The sequence below is a fragment of the Clytia hemisphaerica genome, unplaced genomic scaffold (assembly GCF_902728285.1).
Source record: "Clytia hemisphaerica strain Z4C2 unplaced genomic scaffold, Clytia hemisphaerica genome assembly, whole genome shotgun sequence".
NCBI classification, from domain to species: Eukaryota; Metazoa; Cnidaria; class Hydrozoa; order Leptothecata; family Clytiidae; genus Clytia; species Clytia hemisphaerica.
In genome coordinates this window covers 545,211-565,781 of record NW_027103644.1, presented here as the reverse complement: position 1 = coordinate 565,781, position 20,571 = coordinate 545,211, and the positions used below count along the sequence as shown (strand labels likewise).

Genomic DNA, 20,571 nt, shown 5'->3' with positions numbered 1-20,571 from the left:
ATCTTTTAATCATAAAATTAGAAGATAATCCAGAGAAAATTTCATATCTGAAAAACGAGGGGGAAAAAACGAACGAATGAATGTAGTTTCTTAAAATAATAAACCCTTACAGTACCTGTTAACAGCGCTCATAGTAGTTTTTCTTGAAATATAAACTATTCGGAGGATCCAAACAAATGACAATAAATACCAAAAGACGGGAGTTTCTAAACATCGACCAGAAATGGCGACCACGACCAGCGACCACGACCGGCGACCAGATAAATTTGGATTATCGAGTTTATCTTTAACTCTCTCCACCGTAGAGAATGTTTAAATCAAGTCCTGAGAATACTAAAAAGTGACCTTTGAAGTAACCAGTCATTTTCTTGACAAAGTGACACTATTTGACAAAAAAATTGACAGGGTCATTAAGTATGATGTTTGTAAGCTTTGTTAAACCAAATTTTTTAATTATGCCGAATGAGATGTCTTTAGTATGAATAGATAGAACTTGTCAGTAGGAAAAAATTGGGAAGGCCAGTTTTAGAGATATGAATCTAATCAATTATGCTATTGTCTTTATGCTGACAAAATGACTAATTTCGACAGAAATAACAATCTGATGATGAAATCATGAAATACAAAGCTTCTCAAACCATTTTCAGAATATTTTGTGCCACTAATTATTGTGATGCTGATAATACAAAAGGATAGAAATTGACACCATAATCAAGCTCCAAAAGCGTCGAAATGGTTGTCTTTTACGTATTTGACACGTGGCTTTAATTAGATGAGACAGGGGCGAGTTTACTCTTCAATATTAAATATATTCAAATGATTAGGAGAGGAGAAAGAGAAAAAAAATCGATAACGATAACCTAAATTTATCTGGTCGCTGGTCGTGGTCGCCGGTCGTGGTCGTCATTTCTGGTCGACTTAGAAACTCCCCCAAAAAGACGTTGAAAAGTAGAACAAAAATACAAAAAATCTAAATTAGTATAGTGCGATTATGGCAAATGAATTTATAATAGCCTCGCGCATAGATTTTCTCTTTTTTTTTTCATTTTTCATCTATTTCTGTATACTTTCCTTTTGTTTCTGTATACTTTCCTTTGAGTTCTCATTTTTGGTCTCCACCTTTTTTCTTTTGTCAATTTATATCTCATAATATCTTCTGCGCCAAGAGCGCGAAGGCGCGTAAGAAATATGAGGGCGTGTAAGGCGCGTCATTTAGCAAACTCGGAAAGGATCAACGAAAATGAACAGTCCATTTCTCGCTTAGGTTCACATAAACTAAGAATTAGCGTGAAATATTCAACACATCTAATCGCTCTCGAGACCCGAGATTCGGGTTTTTATTAACGCAAAAGCTATAAATGACCTTGGTTTTTTCGGACTACAGTATAAGATCAGCGATAAAACAATTGATAAAACAATTGAACAAAGTTATGTACTTATTTGAGCATAATTTTTGGCTAAAATGTTCCTATCAGATTCTGTAGTTGAAGACTAAAACAACAAACAAAATGGTTGGCTGGTTTCAATCAATGGTTCATCAGACTCAAATGAACAAATTTCTCTTCTTCAGACACTGCAGACAAAAAAAACAGAGAAGAGTATTTATTGGATGAGGTGATATTTTCGTAATTTAATTTTTTCAGCTATCTATTATTCATTTTTAATTTCTTTAACACACAATTTCTACTAAAGGATATCAGAAAAGCATCTTTGTACATCTTTGTACAAAAAATCAGAAAAAAGTAATGACAGGATTTTGCACAAAGTCCAAAAAACCCTATTTTTAGGTAGTTTTTGAAATAAATTTTTTCTCAAAAATCGGGCTCCGTCACGTTCTGGGCATTGCCATTTTGCATCATTGTGCAAAAAATCAGAAAAAACTAATGAGCCAATCCTGAGAAAAGCTGGTAACAGACGGACGGACGGACGGACAGGGGTTAATTTATAGGACCTCCACCGGGGTACCCGGAGGTAGGTCCAATAAACAAGTGATACTTTTATGGACCTACCTGATTATGCAATTAACACATATATAATTGATATCTACGTGAGTGTGACCGTTAAACAATCATTCAGAACACAAATAGTGACGATCTATTAAAATTAGTCGTTTGTTTTTTATAAAAAAAACGTTTAGAAACCAAAATTTCATGCCCTTGGAATATTCTTTCATATTCAAGACTTCGTGAGCAAAAAAAACATCTATCTCATCAAAAAATTGAGTAATTTGGCTAAGAACATTGATGTATCCTTATTAATAGTGATTCTTATAGATAAACATGCGATTATTGAGCTTAAAAAATTTTTTATTACAAAAATCTGCGTGAGCCATCTTTTACCTACTTTCATGCAAAAAATCAGAAAAAAACAATGATCCAATATTTCACAAATCCAAAAAACCCTTTTTTTAGCTGTTTTTTGGCCCAAATTTGCCCAAAATTATTTTTTTTCAAAAATCGGGCTCCGTCACATTCGTGGGTTTATAATTATGCATCTTTGTGCAAAAGATCATAAAGAATGAAAGAGCCAATCTCGAGAAAAGCTAAAACCTAAGTAATTGATAATGTGCTTATAAAAAAATATCGAATTTGGCCAGTTTTTCTATAAAAACACGCCAAACAACCAAAATTTCATGTCTAGACACATATTCTTCAAGAGTAAGCCCTCATGAGCAAAAAAAACATCTATCTCATAAAAAAATTGAGTAATTTGACTAAGAACATTGATGTATGCTTATTAATAGTGATTCTTATAGATAAACATGCGTTTTTTGAGCCAACAAATTTTTTCGCAAAAATCTGCTTGAACCATATTTTACCTATGATGGTACCCTACTTTCATGCAAAAAAAATCAGAAAAAATTAATGATCCAATTTTTCGCAAAGTACAAAAAACCTGTTTTTTAGCCGTTTTTTGGCCCAAATTTGCCCAAAAAAGTTTTTTTCGAAAATTGGGCTCCGTCACACATTCGAGGGTTTATAGTTATGCATCTTTGTGTAAAAAATCATAAAGAATGCAAGAGCTAATCTCGAGAAAAGCTAATACCTAAGTAATTGATAATGTGCTTATAAAAAATATCGAATTTGGTCAGTTTTTCTATATAAACGCGCCAAGCAACCAAAACTTCATGTTTAAACACACATATTTTTCAAAAGTAAGCCCTCGTGAGCAAATGAGCAAAAAAAACATCTATCTCATAAAAAATTTAGTAATTTGACTAAGAACATTTATGTATGCTTATTAATAGTGATTCTTATAGATAAACATGCGTTTTTTGAGCCAACAAATTTTTTTTTGCAAAAATCTGCTTGAGCCATCTTTTACCTATGATGGTACCCTACTTTCATGCAAAAAAATCAGAAATTAATTATATCCAATTTTTCACAAAGTCCAAAAAACCTGTTTTTTAGCCGTTTTTTGGCCCAAATTTGCCCCAAAAATTTTTTTTTCGAAAATCGGGCTCCGTCACATTTTGGCCACCACCATTTTGCACCTTTATACCAAAAATCGAAAGATTCCTATGATTCAATCCTGAGAAAAGTTGGTAACAGACGAACGGACGGACGAACAAACATAGGTTAATTTATAGGACCTCCACCGGGGTACCGTGAGTATCACAGAGCGAATAAATATTTTCTCTTTGAAAACTTGACCTCTGATACTCAGGGTTCCACCGGGGTAGGTCCAAAAAAAAAAGAAAAAAAATGATTAAAAAAATTTCAAGATTCTAAAAAAAAAAAAAAAAGGACAAAATCAGACAAAAAAAGTTTGAAAAAAAACTAGAATAAAAGGCCGTGATACACTGGTCAATATCAAATCAATATCAAAAAACTGTTACTATATATGGATCATAAATTTTATTGAGCTAATATTGCTGAATGTAAGGTAAAAAGTTGAATTTAAATGATGTTCAAATTTATGAAAGTGCTCTATTGTTCGATTATTGAGCGAAAGTTGATTTAAATTGAAATTTTTCAATTTAATTCGCCTTCCAGTCAATATTCAACAATAGAAAGTATGGAACGCCGTAGCTGCCTTATGTGATAAAAATATGCGATTATGCGATAAAATATTCGATAAACTCTTTCTATGCGATAAATTTTTCGTTAAATCATTCGATTATGCGATAATTCATTCGATAAACTCTTTCGATGCGATAAATTGTTCGATAAATCATTCGATGCGATAAAATATGCGATAAAAATTTCGATTATGCGATAAATTATTTGATAACAAATTTGATGCGATAAATTATTCGATAAAAAATTCGATGCGATAAATCATTCGATAAAAAATTCGATGCGATAAACCATTCGATAAATTATTCGATGAATTATCCGATCGGCCCTTACCCGATATTTATACTTTTGGTGGAAACGGCGCTCCGGAAGGGTGAAATCATCGATCGAAAAGTAGATTTTCCGGGTGTGCTGCTGATTAGAGCAGATTATGGCAAAAAAAAAACATACCCGTCACCCGTTTTTGCCTAAGTACCCCACCCTGTTACTACTGTTACTATATATGGATATAAATCTAAAATGGATCGTTTCCTTACACTTATCTATAATCTAAATCATATTTTAAAAATTTTCGCGAATTTTCGGAAAAACTTGCAAAATATAATCCTCCGGTAAATAAATTAGTTAAGGAAACGAATCGAGGAGTTCATATCAAAATTTCTTTCTTTTAGGGAGTGTTGATTGACCAGCGTTGAAAATGCAGCTATTGAAGGCCTTCGTTATTTTTTTGATGATGTGCTCAATATGGGTGAGTGGGAAACAAAGGAAGCTTCATCATGGGAAGAAACAAATCAACAATTTGCAACTCATCCGACAAAAACCTGACTTAACAAAAAGACAGAGTCAGAGTGTAAGTTATGTTGATATTATGTTAAATACTCAAACAAATAAAGATCAACAAATAAAAGAAGCAAAAAACCTATTATGCAAGGGTCAAATTTGGCAAAATAATTTCATATAGAACCAGAAGGCTTCGAGACCAAAAGTTTAAGAAGATTCTCAGAACCTGTTACACCTTTTTTTAGAGAATAGATTTTTCTGAGGCTCGACTGTTCTTATTTTTCGGCACTTTTAAGCCTAAAATTGTTTTTATCCTGTTCTTGTTTATACGCGTTATACCCAATTTTTTTATTATTTAGACTTCAAAGCGTGTCATTTTTTAAGATACTGCGGACCAATACTAGCAAAATATTGAAAACATGAACACTTTTAAATTAAAACATCTGAAGTCTTCAAAAGTTTTTGATGTTCTTATGAAAAAAAGCCGAGTCAAAATAGAAACAATGCGTAGGATCTTGAACAATTTATTACTCTGAACTTTATTGCAGCATATTTATTTTTCTAGATGTCTAGTGAACAGCCCGGGAAGAGAGACAATACGGTTCTGAAACGAACTACGAAAAACGACCCCAACGATGCGACCGACGCTCTAGTGAAAGAAATAAAGAATATCAACCTTAATGAATTCGCTGGCAAAAAGATGGGTAAAGCGCAAAGTAAGAAAGATTTCAAAAAGTTCCTAAATTTCATATAATATCAGTGGGCATATTGCAGAGTTAAGGCAGCGAGCTGTAAACATTGGGATACTTTGCGTATTCATTTGAAAAGCCTTTACACTATATTACAGGTCTTTTTGGTATTATTACCGGGATTGTGACGGGAAACAGTTTGCATTAAATAGGTCTTTTAATATTTCTTTCCACAAGCCCCTCCAAACCAAGACATTCGTTTTAAAACATTCATTTTCTTTCTACAGAGGGGTGGAGTACATCGTTGGGCGCTGCAGAATCACTTTACGATAAGATTAAGCAAAAGGATAAAATGGGCATCGCAATTTCAACAATCACAATGGCATCGGGGCTGGCTGCAATGACGGGTGGACCTGTCGGCTTCCTTGTTGCCATAGCATTAGATACTGTCAAGACCATACTCACACTGATCGACAAACACCAAAAAGGTCCCCCTGAAAGCGAATCTTCAAAACTGCAGAAAGCCATCGAAAAATCCTTGAGAAAATTCACAGAGACGGAGTTGAGTGCTGATTGGAACGGTTATAAGAGATTGACGGAGGTTTTTTTGAAGCATTTGGACATGATCGAAAGCTTCGACGAGATCAAACCTTTGACAGGGAAGGATGAGGAGAAATTCAATATCGAAGACATGGGAGGAAAAGAAGAAGTCAAACAGCAACTTTTTGATGAAGTGTCCCCTCAAATCTACAAAGTGTTGACGGCCAGTACACACTTACTCGGCAAGATTGAACATCATATCTCCAAGGTTTGTGATTTCGACATCCAAGCAAGGAAGGTGAAAGAGAAGAAGAAGATAGAGAATTGGAGAATTGTCACCTTCGAAAAGGAGCCCATCCCGAAAGAAGATGAAATAGAAGAAAAGGATTCTTTCGCTACCAGCTGTTTAAAGTTGTACGAATTGTACGCCAAGATCACCACATATCATTATCAAACCTATTTGAAGGGTTTAGAAGTCATCCAGAAAATTGTCGGAGAAAAATACTACGACGCTCTTTCTGAACTTCCACCAACCGACCCAAAGAAAGAAAAGAAGAAAGAAGCAAAGGAAGAAAAGTCGAGGCGGAAAGCGTACGTTTTCATGCAACTCCTCTTAGATATGATTCAAAACTCCCGCGAATACAACAAGAAAGTTTTCAAACCCTTCCTCAACCCTTACGAGCACTACAAGATGCGATACACAGTCAACTATTATCACAACAACGCCAAAATGTACGAACACTTGAACACTTATTTGAAGGAATTCTACGTGGATGAAGATATTCAAAAGAAAGTCATGTTTTGTAGTCAACAATCACTCCTTGGTTCCTGTTATCTAGAAGATGGCACAAAAGCACAACAACCTGGCCCCTGGCGATCGGCTTATGTTCCCAAAGGCAAGAGTATCACTGTACAATACCAGGTTAAGAAGGGACAAGATGTGACATTCAATGAGAAGGGTGGACTTCCAATCCAAATGATCGGTCCTTCTTCTATGGGCATGCTATTCACCTTGAAAATGAAGTACAGAACTAGCGTGCTGAAAGCCGAAGATCACAAAGAACGAATATCACAGTTCCAAAAGTTTGATCAATATGTCAAACAGATAACAGTTGCTGATGACAAAGAACCTCCAAAAGATGCACAAGGGAAACCCGGTCCATCCAAGAAATTGTTTAAAATGTGCGTCACAAGAGATTATTTGCAAGACAATCCAAGACACCATGCTTCAGTTTGCATCACAGATGAATTTAAAGGAGTTGTTAAGATCATTAAATTGAGCGAAGTCAAATCACCCACTGAATGGAAGGGCAAGAATATCAGTCTTTCATGCAGTGAACCTGACCTCGCCTTCGTGGGAACACATCATTGGAACGAGCAAAACAAGCAGTTTAGATGGGGGCCCTTCTTCAGCCCTTTTCCCATGATGCAACTTCCAGGCAGTGTTCGATGGGATACCATCACAGTCTACCCTTACAAAGACGAGGATGACAGCAAAGTGAAGGCCATCGCAAAAGATGACAAAATTTGTGAAGGAAACAACAATCTGCTGTGCCAAGGAGAAACCATTGATAAGAAGATTTTCATCACTATCTGCAAGAAAGCAGAATTAAAAGGGTATTGCGAAGAGATCCCTGTCTTGAAAAGTGAAATCACTGGAAATAATAAAGAGAAGCAAGTTCCGTTGACAGTGATTAATGGAGATGGAAAGTATTTTCAGCTGAACCAAGAAAAGAAGTTAAAAAACCAACAAGTAGCAATAGGCACACAAGATTCACCTGATCCAACATCAATGACACATACTCACCTCTACGATAGTTATTACGATGTCGACAACTCTGTGTGGCAACCATTGATTAAAGATGGTAAAGCCTACAATTTATTGCAAAGCATGAAAGTTCCCGACGATATTTTGGTGGAATTGTACACGAAAGATGCGAGCGGGAAACGAGATCGAAAGTTTGGTGCTTATGAAGGTCCGTTGACGGTCGACCGGATCGATGGGAATGACGTCATGTCGAATCTCATTCATTTCATTGTCATTAAATATTCACCCAAAAAAATTGCGGCGGAAGATACAACAGCGGGAGGCGATCAGGCAGATGTCGATCCGAAAGCTGAAAATCATACCATGCCCAATGACGCGGAGCCGTTAGTTACCCTTCCGGAAGGGCCTGATAACGGAGACTCGACAACCGATCAAAACACATTGAGCAATTCTGAACCCTAACTAAACCGAATTAAGTTCACAAAGAACATTTGAAAACTCAATAATATTTAATTTGAAAAAAACTCTAGAGCACCTATGTAAGAAGCATATTTTATTATTTTGAAATCTATCTATCCATTTTTCACTTGCTGCTCAATTCTTTGAAATAAAGTCTCTCGTTCCTTGTTTACCCTTATACTTTACATTAGAATCATTCTCGAAAATTCAGTCCGGTAAAATTTACGTTTGTCGTGTTTTAGAACGAAACTCTGAACGCACCCCAGCCCATCCCATTTCATGTGCATTGCCCTTGAGGTTGAATACAGTAATCTCAGGAAGCCATTGATTCCATTCCCCACTTCCCCAGCTGTCCCCATTTTTACATGTTTGTAGTCAATGAAGTACATTTATACGTATTCTTACTTTTATAGACTTGACTTTTTTACAAACATGAGAAATGATCAATTTGAGAGTTTTGGACTTTTGAGTGAACATTTGGGTTAAAATTACATATCTTCCTCAATCTTCAATTTATCTCTAACAAAGGAAGCAGTTTTTTCTGTTAATCAAATACAAAATGACTGTATTCTTATCAAATTCTGTGAAATTCGCCCTAAAGGGTATTCTTAGGGTATTCTTACGATTTGGCCAATTTTCACCCTGATATTCTTATAGAAGATATTCTTATAAAAAAAAAGCGTGGACTCTTAGTTGCCAAATAAACGGCCCCCTTGCTTGTTAACTTTTCGAAAAATTTCCAACCCCCCAGACCTTTATTAATTCTTAATAATTTTTTCAGTTGGCAAATAAGCGTATATTTACCTTATTTTTGGGTTTTCAGAAGTACAATTTCCAACCCCCCCGGCAATTAGGTCCCTCCCGTTTATTAAAATTTGGAAAATTTTCCAAACCCCCCCTCCCCCCGTTTATTCGAACCCCCCGTTTATTTGGCACCTAAGAGTAATGCAATTTATTACTACCACATTGACCTTCTTGACTACCTATGAATTCATTATTCAATTACTTTCCTGTTTAAAACTTCCCTGACCTTGCACTTTCTCATTCACTCATTTAAGTACACCCATTTTCATTGTGTAAAGTAACTCATTTATTTTATTTTTAGAAGTAGGATTTTGTATAATATATAAATAGGGTTTAATAGTTATAAACATTAAGTTGGAAAAGTTCGATAAGTCCGATGCCCAAGATGACACCCCTTCTCACAGACCCACTGAAACCCTTTCCCAATGGAAAAATTGGCCAAAATATCGTCTCCGGTGGAAAACTATCCTCCAATTTTTGTCCCCACTGAAAATAATCTAATAAACAAATCCTCACTGCAAAATATTATGCTATTTTTTCCCATCCAAGAGTTTCAGCCCGATATTTTTATCCCCACTAAAAAAATTCTCTTGGGTCTGTGAGAAGGGGGTGTTATAAAGGTTGGAGAGGGTGTAAGATGTAAGTTATATTTTATTTTATGTCTCACTAGGAGTTGGTAATGTGAAAATACATCTTTTAAGGGAACGAACTCAAAGTTCATTCTGCACTCGTCCTCTTTTTAATTCCAAACTCTATCTGGTCATGAAATTTAAGTAAGTTCAGATAGGTAGTGAATTTTAAACCTAGACATGTCGCCCTAACGACAAAATGCTCAACACTGGTTGAACAAGCGTGCAACTCGCACTTTAAAATTTTCAACTCGCAATTTTAATTTGCAACTCGCGATTTTAATCTGTAACTCACGATTTTGATGTCTTAACGTGAAATTTTCAACTCGCACTTTTATTTGGTTAAAATAGCAACCCGTAACTCGCAACCAACTCACAACTCGCATATTTGATAGCAACTCGCAACTCGTACAACCAACTCGCAACTCATATGTTAAAAATCCACTCGGAAATTCATCTTACAACTCTTAGAGCCACTCTTTCGATTCGAGCTATTGCAAGTTTTGATTAATAATTTCAGCTGTTTTCTGACTTATTTCGACAAAATTCTAAAAAACCCCTTTTCAGATTTTGCATACTCTAACTTTGCGTTTGGAGGACAGGAAGGGCAGGGACAGATTTTACCTTGAAAAACAAAATGGACGCTGATTGGACCCACCTGATAATGAAAGTTAGCCAAATAGACACGGTTATTTTTTATCGTGAAATAGCGAGGCTGAGCAATATAAAACTGCAACAACCACAGCCGATGCGGAACATGCATCTAGCACAAGTAAGATTTTGGATAATTATTTCGTAAGCATTAACTATCGTGATTTGATTTCTATTAAGAGTCATTGATTTGATTCTTACAAAATAAATGCTTAGGCGAGACCAATTTAATTTGTTGTTCTACGGGCAGATCGTTAGCAAAATATGGGTCGGTCGGTCGGTAAAATAAGAATAAATTGTTCATTTATCAGGGTTGGCAAAGTACCGAAAATGTTTTCCAAAAAGTATCTAATTCAAAAATTCACTTTTTTTATCTTCGATGAAGATCATAATAAAATCTTAGTGTATGGAATGCTTGATTTTCTAAATTTTTCAATTTCTTGAATTAATTTTCAGCTTTATTCAAATTTGATTCTTACAAATAAGTAGTGTGTAAAATATATTGTAGTGGAAATTCAATTTTATTATTTTTTTGATTTTAGCAAAAATAGGGTCGGTCGGGCCCGTAGAACAACAAATTAAATTGGTCTCGCCTTATAAGAACAATTAATATACTCATATTGGGCGCCATTCTTTGTTTACTTTGTAAGAACTAATCACCGAAAAGTAAACTCTCTCAAGAGTTATTGATAATCTAAAAAAAGGCGCGAAAAGCGTGCATTATACCAACTAGGAAACAAAAATTAAATTTAGTGAGTTCGTCCATCGTATCGAGTACTTTTGTTTTCTAATTTTTTTCCTCGCCGGCACAGAATGTAATACTTTCGCTAAGGCGAAATTAATAATGAGACAATCTTGAGAAAAGCTTGTAACAAACTAGACTAGAGTCTACTTCTGGCTGAACTTTGCTTTTTGATAATTTTTGATGACGCTGAGTCCAGTGAAGTAGACTAGAAGCATTTGACGAGGTTGCCATTTTGAAAAAGAATGTTTAAAATCCAAATAACAAAAAAACGGCCCAAGCTACTTGGAGTTGAAAGATATAATTAAAAATGAGAAACAAACATCAGATTTGCAATGTCTTCTCAAACAAAAACATTGCTTCATACTGTTTTTACATTCCAAAAACAACTAAAATCTGGCGGACTGTTTTACAGTCCGCCTAAGCAAAAGCATATATTACCATATACTACCGGGCCACTTAATCGCGCCATCCAGTCTATCAAAAAGCTTTAAGTGGACCCCGGGCTAGTAACAAAAGAACGGACAACGGTTAATTTATAGGACCTCCAGGTAGTATGTGGCTGATATTTAGCACATAGGTTTCTTATGGGGTCAAGCACCACCAATAAAATAGGAAAATGGAGTTAATTTTAAAATTTAAAATTAAAACTTTTCAATAAGATTTACATTTCCAAACCAGGCTCAAATGTTTAAAGTGTTGCTGACTCAGCTAAAATGTCTTGAAATGTGCTGACTCAACTAAAACTAGCAAGTAGCTGCCGCTATGAATGCCCCGCCAATAGCAGATATTAGCCCAGAGGAACTTAGCCATGAAGAGAGCAAGGGAATCATAATCAGACAATAAATTGGTGAAACGAGTCTTCATAAAAAGTGCTCAATGTTACTAGAGCTGTTTAAAGTTAAGAAACACGAGCCAATGCGGTTAAAATTATCTCAGTAAGATCCCATACATAACGAAAGTATCAATCTAAAAAAAACCTGTTAAATCTACACTTTCTGATACAAAGTGACCTAAATTAAAACCATTACAGGTTTCGCAATATGCTAAGAACTAGAATGATATCAAAGTTAATTTTCTTCAATCACCAGATAAAAATCACTTTTGAAAACCCAATCATAAGAATGTGTACTGTGAAACTGATAGTGCTTCCCTCCCATAAAGAATACATAATGCAGATTGAAGGTGAATTCCAAAATGAAATTGAATACAATTTCAGTCATTTGATTTGAAATTTAAAAAGTAAGTAACTTTGGACTGGTGGCATACTGTAGATATAGTGGGGTCGTTCAGCATAATTTACGGGAAAACAATATGATCTAGCTGAAACTTTCTCCAGACCGTCTCTATAGGATGGTTATACCTCAGGAAAAATTCCCCTAAAATCCCACTGGTGGAACATCCCTTTTTTGGGACATTTCTTTTTTCCCCAGGCAAAACCCTAAGGGCGAAATTTTTTGAAAATTTCAAACTCATTTTCAGACATTTTCAAGTATACCATTCGAAAGCTCTCGAAAAACTATATAGAAGACTTTTAAACGGGTATAGCCGATTTCATTACCTAACTCAAGATAATTCACGCAGAAGATGCTATTTATGGTCAATTTTGATCAAAGTGTGGCGAAAAGTGGAACTTGCGCATGAAATATCTCGAGTTAGGTAGGGAAATCTGCTATAACCGTTTAAAAGTCTTCTATATAGTTTTTCGAGAGCTTTCGAATGGTATACATGATATTGTCTGGAAATAAGTTTGAAATGTTGAAAAAATCTCGCCCTTAGGATTTTGCCTGGGGAAAATAGAAATGTCCCAAAAAAGGGATGTTCCACCAGTGGGATTTTAGGGGAATTTTTCCTGAGGTATAAGCATCCTATAGAGAAGGTCTGGAGAAAGTTTCAGCTAGATCTTATTTTTTTCCTACAAACAGCCTGTATTTTTGTAACACGACCACACTAATATAATTTATTTGTATCAAAGGTTACTGAAAATTATCTGAAAAACTTTAACAATCTTTAAACGTGTTTCTGCAAAAAGTTTTCAGTTAGAATAAAATTTCTTCATGGTTACTAAAGATATGAATTTGATAGTTGTCAAAATTGGCAGTTGAATCAGATACTTTAAATAAAGGTATTAATTTTCAGCGATTAAAAATTTCCCGGATTTCACAGCCTTTGTTCTTATTTACGAAAGACCATAAAATAAAATCCTAATAAAATCTGAAAGGGCCTTCAGCAAAAATTAGTCACCATGAAAGTATTAAAACATCATCTAATCCGCCACTGTACACATTTTTTTCTATTGCTGTAATCCACTTCCACTTCCCTGGCAAGCAAGAAAGCGGAGATTCTTCAACAAAATGACTGTTAATACATAAAAATACCAAAACTTATTTTATCGCTTTTTGAAAATTACTTAACTTGGGAAAACACGAAAATAAGTCCTTATTGCAAAAAGCTTAAATTTTGTGGATAGTGGATGCCCAATTGTGAGTATAAATTAATGGTAGAATAAATTATTATGCGAAATTAATCAATGTGAATGGCTGAAGAATTGCCAAATTTAAATAATGCAAATTGTGTCGGGCCTAATTAATTAAAATCCTGCATTAATTTGTCCTCGCATAGATTCATACTCTTAAGGTAATTCCTGCGAAATATAAATTGATCCAATCAAATTAGTGCCAGACTTTGTATTTCAACAAGTGTGTTTGTTTCACTCCTATAAAAACAGATTCATCTTGTCTTCAATCCATACCACCGTCAACATGGTTAAACTTTTCACTTCACAGGTAGGTACAACATTGTGTTTGTATTTTACTTGACGTCTGGTTCTAAAAAGTCAAAAAGTTTGTTCAGTTTTGATTTGAGCAAAGCACGCTCCTGCGTTCAACATCAACACAGTACAGTGTGCAGTGGTGGTATTAGTAGAGAGAGTGTTTGAATCTGTTCATAATATGAGGCTGAAAATCTTCGGCGTACATACTTATCGAAGTACCCTTCTGGCACAGCAGTGACATAAACAGCATTTTCAAAGTTTGCTAAAGCTTCAATTCAATATTGGTGTAAAGAATTATTTACAAAATAGCATCAAATACTCCATAATCCATTGTTTTTCAGCTTTTGTTCTGATTCTGTTTACATTTTTCTGCTTGCTGCTCCCCATCATGCTCAACCATTTTTTGCTGTAGTACACCACTAAATGTCCACGAGAATGAATCAGTTCATGTTAGATTGGCATGTCTCGCTCGCTTAACCTTCTGTAAGCTACTCAATTTTGATACCAGTTTTTGGCACGTTTTGGCGCAAGGCTTACTCTTTGAAAAATTACTTTGGCGCATGCAATATCATTCATATAGGGTACTCTGTGGGTTTTGTCTTGCCACCAAAAATTTCAATTTAATTTCCTTCAAAATGAAGTCACTATATAGGTAAACAATATGAATTAACGGTCAATTTCCCTTTTGTCTATGCCTTTATAATATCAGTAGGGTTTCGGTAGAGCAGCGCATAACACTGTGTGTAAGATAAGACACTTGTACTCTACTGTCACTGTCATTACATTGAAGATGTCCATCGTCCATTCTGACAATCGTATAAGGTTTGATCCAATATCAGTAGTTTGATAGTGATTCATTCAGTAGCAAACAATGTCCCTCAAGTAACTCCAGTTGAGCAACTACGTTAAAAAGATATTAACCAAGCAAAAATGTTGTGTGCTGTTTGGTTTGTTGTTTGTGAAAGCTTGGCTGCGTGAGCGTGGGCTGGCATAGTCTACACAATAGACAGATCCAGGCTTTTAGGCTTTTAGACAACATTCACAAAAGATGTTTATCAATAGAGATTTTAAATAAAAGAATGTTTAAACACAGCTGATTGGCTTAGGTTTCGAAACTTTCTATTGTTTCATTAAAACCTCAGTGCGCATGCGATTTATCTGGAGAATTTCAATATTCAAAACAAGAGCAGTGCTCATAGCCCGAAGAGTAGGAGTTTTACGCTCGAAACGAAGGAAGATATGACGTAGCCTAGGGCTGGCAGTGCAGACGGAACTTTCGATTTCTCGCTTTCACAAATGCTCTGTGTAAAATGCACGAAAGTTAAAAAAAATATCACGAAAAAAATCTGACGAAACATGAATCTGAATATTTTTCTGGCGAGCAGGTCCGCTACGTGAAGCAACAAAAGCCCCTGCGGGGCAACTAATCTGAAAACCCAAGTATCTCGATTTATAAACCATACTATTTTCAATTAGTGCGGCGTTTCTATGGGCTTGGGCTTTTTGAGCTTGGCTATAAATGTAAATCTAAATGAGCAGCTCATGACGACACCAAGAAATATGGCAGATTTCCGGCTATTGGGAACATTGACTTAAAAGCCCCAAAGGAGCTAGACTCGAAACTCCTGGACGGGAAATGAAGCCACTTATTTCCCATCTAAAACGCGTGATCCACGTGATTTTCACATAAAATCCATATGTCGCGCGAAAACAAAGAAAGTGTTAGATTCAATCCGACGATTGGGTTTAATTTGGTTTTTCGCTTTATCTACCAGGTGTAAACATTTTAATATTTTTTGTAAATAGTCAAATATATTTATTTATGTAACTTGGCCACACTGGGACAGTTCACTTTTAGCTGTTTTCTAGCCCCGTTCTATTCATTGCATTTTATTAATGTTGAGGGAGGTACTTAGGCATAAATAGGTGCCAGGTATGTGCTATGATTATTTTATCTATGAACAATCGAACAATATGCGAAATTCTCGACTTTGAGTCGTCTTGTTTGATTTTAGGAGGGGCGTTTATTTAAGGAGATGTTTATTAAAAAATTTTGAGCAGAGGTAACTGTCGTAATGTGAAATAGAAACTAATTTTGCATTTTCGTTATTGTTGAGAACAAATATGTCAATTTAGGAATGTAGAAACGGACCGTAATCAGTTCGAATACTAAAAGAATACAATTATTACGTATACCTTATCGGCCAAAACCAAATTTTGGCTTGGTGACTAAAATTAGGGCCGACTAAAAATTTGGACCGACTAAAATTTGGGCCGACTAAAAATTTGGGCCGTTGGGCCGTTTGATCGTTATTGAGAAATAATTATGCTTCCAATACAGTAGATTGTACAAACGTTTGATATGTTGTTATTATTGATTATATACTGATTATATACTTGTTTTTGAAATGAGGGGGGGGGGGCGTTTATTCGAAGGGGCCGTTTATTCAAAGTAATACGGTATAACAATCAAAATTTATTCTTCAAAACTTTTTGAAAATCTTGTTTGCACTGGAAAATGACGTCATCATATATATAATGAACTAAAAATGGTCGAAAACTTTTCGAATCGAATGCGGTTGTTTTTTGGTGGTTCTTGAACCCAAAAGGAACCTCTGTGCCAAATTTCAGCCACATATGATTTATTTAAAAGGTTAGGGGCTTTTGTGAGCTAATTCTCCCTAACTCGGTTACGGTTACAGTATTTATCGGGGAAACTTCGGGTATGTATGTGTTCTGTGAAATAAACACATAAGACGTATAAGCTGGAAACAACTTGAATATTAATTTCTTGCAAGCCTTTTATAGAACCCATCTTTAATTAATTCTGAGGTGCCTTAAAAAATAAATTGTTGTGCGACAGATTGCACAAAGTTTTCTTTTAATTATCAGCAGGTACAAAATCATTGACAACACTTGCGATCTTGGGAACGATCAACTCCATCAAATCACGGATGTCTTGACCGGTCAGTCCTCGCCTCGGCAGATACCGGATCACATCTTTAGAGGAAGAGCTGAAAAAGTTGCTCTTGGTGCTCCGAACGATGACCATGTCAGCAGCCAATCGGAAGCGGCCGTTGAATAAGACATGTTTGTAGTCGAATTTCCCGTCCTCACGTTGATTAAAGTGAATGAAAATGGCGTGAACTTTTCCGTCAGCTTTTTGCGAAATGATGCTGAAAAGTTGATGAGTGTCTGATTCCACGCCCCAATCCAAGAATTCCTCGAACTCTTTTACAATCTGTCTAATTTCTGGCTTCTCACTTTTCGCAGCGAAAGGTTTTAAATATCTCTTGATGATTCTTTTTAGAATGTCTTTGCGCGGAATGCCACGAGCGCGACGTGTGTAAGAAGTCATGTCTAAGAACTCGAAGCCGGACGTTTTCTCGCGTTTCTGTACGTGACTTGAAGAGGAGGAGTGGATGAGATCTTTCAGTTTCTTGGCTGCTTCGACAGCTGCAGCAAGTTTGGGGTTGGTGAAGTAATCGAGCGGTGATTTGACGTCTTTTGCATCGTCCTCGCCGCAACAAACACTGATGACCTTCGCCAATAAACATTAAGAAAGTTATGAATATCTATCCATCAATCAGAAATATCAAGAAGGACTAAATGAAGATGGAGCAAGGAGAATGCTTTTGGAGAGGGGAAGAGTTGGTTCAATAGAAATGTCAACTACACAACAATTATCAGAGTTATAACCATGACAAAGGAATTAAGTCAACTTACCATCAGCAGTAATAAAAATACAAAATTCTTCATCGTAAGTTGTTTGATGTCCAAAATGTTCAGAACTTATCTGTTTTGTTTTATGATCGATTTTCATCCGCTAATTTATAGTCTTTCATAACCACTAATCTGTCATCATATGACGTCAAAAGGTCACTGTTACGGATTAAGCTGTGTCTGCAAATAAACTCAACAAGTGATGATGATGGACTGAATAAAATATTTCAAAGAAATCACCCGGAAGGAAAAAAATAGTGAGAGGTCACAAAACTGTTTTCAGCTCTGAAAGTGACACAGTTGCCTATACCAGACGACCACGGATTTTGCCGTCTGTAACTCTTTACCCCATCGTAGACGTGAAAGTGGTAACAAGTGATAGTCCAACATAGTGGTCAAATCGCGCGTTGGGATAGAGATACCGGGGAGAAATTGATATTTTGGGTCCAAGAAATTTTTGTGAATGCTTGATTAAAATTACGCGAATCAACGTTTTAAATTTCTGAAAGCTTTAAAGCTACCAATATATCATAGGTGAATTCTCTTTCTTGAGAAGGGATGAGCCTGTCGAAAAATAGAAGAAAGAGGGGTACGGAGATTTTCCACAAAAGGGATAACATGAAAAGAGATGTGATCGACAAGAAGCCCCTTTTCTGGTCAGGATGTGTCTCTGTTCTTTCAAAGGGCAAATTATCCAAAGCAGCAGTGTATTTCTTTTTTTTTCAGGAGATTTAAGTTTTTGTAATAGGGTATTTTTGGTGTTTTCCAAACTTGAAAATAATGAAAACCTTGGTAACCAGCACCCTAACAGAGGTATGGAATGTCAGAAAAAGCGGGGCCAGATTTTCATGGAGCTCCTCCAAAGGAAACTCTAGGTGAAACAAATATAAAAATTGGATTGCACGAATGTGCGATTTGTTTGCTGTGCAGGCGCGAAGGTCCGACGATCTCCTTAAATTTAGTTTTGTCTGGTTTTGATTGTCCTCAAAACGTATCCTTCTTAGGGTGCTTTGCGCCTTTCGGATTAACGAGATCCTAATTCAATATGTTAGCGTACGTGTGTAAACACGAGAAGTTCTTTCTGTCTGAAAGTTATTGAAAGATTCATTTCACACTTGCCTTACGTCAATTGGTTAAAATTACTTCTCTCTTTTGTGACATTATAAAGACCACAATCAAGTTAGATGTCTATTTAAAGACAGATAAGCCTGCGAAAGCGTCAGAAGAAAACTTCCACTTGGTCAGTTCAGACAAAACATGAAGGCTGTCGGATTTTCAGCATGCATTGCACTTCTTCAACTTCTGATGGTAGGCTTGTTTTGAAGCTCTTTTCCTAAACAACACAAATCGAGTCATTTTAGCAACTTACGATCTTGTAATTTCCTAAACAACACAAATCGAGTCATTAGCAACTTACGATCTTGTAATAACCTCGTAACAATCTTCATTATCTTTCAGCCCCAGTCAACAGATGCGGGATGCAATGGTGCACACGACCTTCCTATTCAAATCAGCAACCCTCATACACAATCGTTTGTTGGAAAAGTATCTTACGTAGCGCCTGACGTTCACTCACTAGCTAACCAGCTAATGAGGGATATTCCGGTCATTACTTTCGCATATGCAAACGTCATAGCAGAAGACGCTTTCTACATCGAAGAAAATGTGGAAATCACATACGAGTTCGTTATAGCGAAAGGAAACGCAGAAATCAGTCGGTTCAAAATTAAATCCACAACATTGGGCGACAACAAGGTTAATATGGAGTGGTACATCTTCAAAGCAAGAGCAACTTATTCTGCTTATCGCAACGTTAAAATACACCGGAATAGAAGGCGTCGAAGGTGGATAGGGGGTGGCAGGCGGAGGTGTAGTTGGAAGAAAGTTCCGAGGGGCGTCACAAAAAGTGACATAAAAAAGATCGAAGGGAAACTGACTGCTACACTTCGGTCAGTCGGAGCCAAATCGCCATACTTTGTTCGCCAGAGAGTACTTACATTGACGAAAGCGAAAACTTCGCAAGGAGTTTGCACCGCATGGAATCGCACCATCAAACTCTCCCTTGCAAGGAGTTGTTCAAAGAGAAGTGGAAAGACACCTAAAACTTTCTCTCGCGTTGTCAACACCAGAAAAACCGAAGTGAAAAGAACTCTTCCTAGAACATTGACCATTCGGAGGCGAACTACGTACAGGAAACCCTTTTCAAGAAGAGGCGATGGAACAAAATTTGAGCGCGAAATCGAACCTTACTAAATATTTCTTATTTGTGATCTATAATGTAAAAAATTCCTTTTCGTGTAGCCGAATAAAATATTAAACTACAAATCTTCTTTATCTGTGAGCCGGGTTTCCATATATGGTAACTTGATATGGTGCTTGAGACTACTATCTTTTACGACATAACTTTTCATTTTCTAACATAATCGAAAATTCGGTCTCGACTTTAGAAAAATTTATAAAGGTATAATTCTGATTATAAATGCTGATCTTCTTTATACGCCCAACCATTGGGTCGATAAAGAATCGTCGTGGAGTAGTGGGCCGTCCACGTAAAATTCAGCCCTTTTTTTGCGTGTGAAATCGTGTAAAAGAGAATAAAGAGTGAATTGTTGTCCTATTCATGATGTAATCTTTTCTACAGAAATATCCCGGTTTTAGCCAGTAGTGGAAAATTTTAACTAGACAAAAGTCGTATAAAATTACTACAAATTACTACTGGCAAAAACCGGGGTCTTTCCATATAAAGCATTACGTCATGAATATCATGAATTCTCGTGAAATAATAAACGACAATAATAAGCAAAGAGAACAGACAGACTCGGGACAATGTGTACATATCTGCATAATGCTTAATGGAACACTCATATTTTACCAGCACATTTGAACTTTATTTTTGTAGGTGGGGGGGGGGGGGGTAATGAAGAAAGTACGTACTAAACAGGGGGTATTGGCAATTGCGTACGCTTGCATACACGGTGGGAGGGGGTGCTCGAT

General features: G+C 36.2%; 2 protein-coding genes and 1 long non-coding RNA gene across 3 annotated transcripts; 2 read left to right on the top strand and 1 right to left on the bottom strand.

Moving 5' to 3' along the window:
• Positions 1-1,572: 1,572 nt before the first annotated feature.
• LOC136802900 (uncharacterized) lies at positions 1,573-8,400 on the top strand. The gene is made up of 4 exons (XM_067059656.1): positions 1,573-1,614; positions 4,691-4,869; positions 5,365-5,515; positions 5,776-8,400. The coding sequence occupies exons 2-4, from the start codon at positions 4,717-4,719 to the stop codon at positions 8,256-8,258; spliced, it is 2,787 nt and encodes a 928-aa protein (XP_066915757.1). The 5' UTR covers positions 1,573-1,614; positions 4,691-4,716; the 3' UTR covers positions 8,259-8,400.
• An 8,215-nt stretch (positions 8,401-16,615) lies between these two features.
• LOC136802898 (uncharacterized) lies at positions 16,616-17,674 on the bottom strand. Its single transcript, XM_067059655.1, has 2 exons — positions 17,581-17,674; positions 16,616-17,395 (listed from the first exon to the last, which is right to left on the bottom strand). Exons 1-2 carry the CDS (start codon positions 17,611-17,613, stop codon positions 16,736-16,738), a joined length of 693 nt encoding a protein of 230 aa, XP_066915756.1. The 5' UTR covers positions 17,614-17,674; the 3' UTR covers positions 16,616-16,735.
• A 1,111-nt stretch (positions 17,675-18,785) lies between these two features.
• LOC136802899 (uncharacterized) lies at positions 18,786-19,902 on the top strand. The gene is made up of 2 exons (XR_010846078.1): positions 18,786-18,885; positions 19,036-19,902. It is a non-coding gene; the product is annotated as an uncharacterized lncRNA (long non-coding RNA).
• Positions 19,903-20,571: the final 669 nt, after the last annotated feature.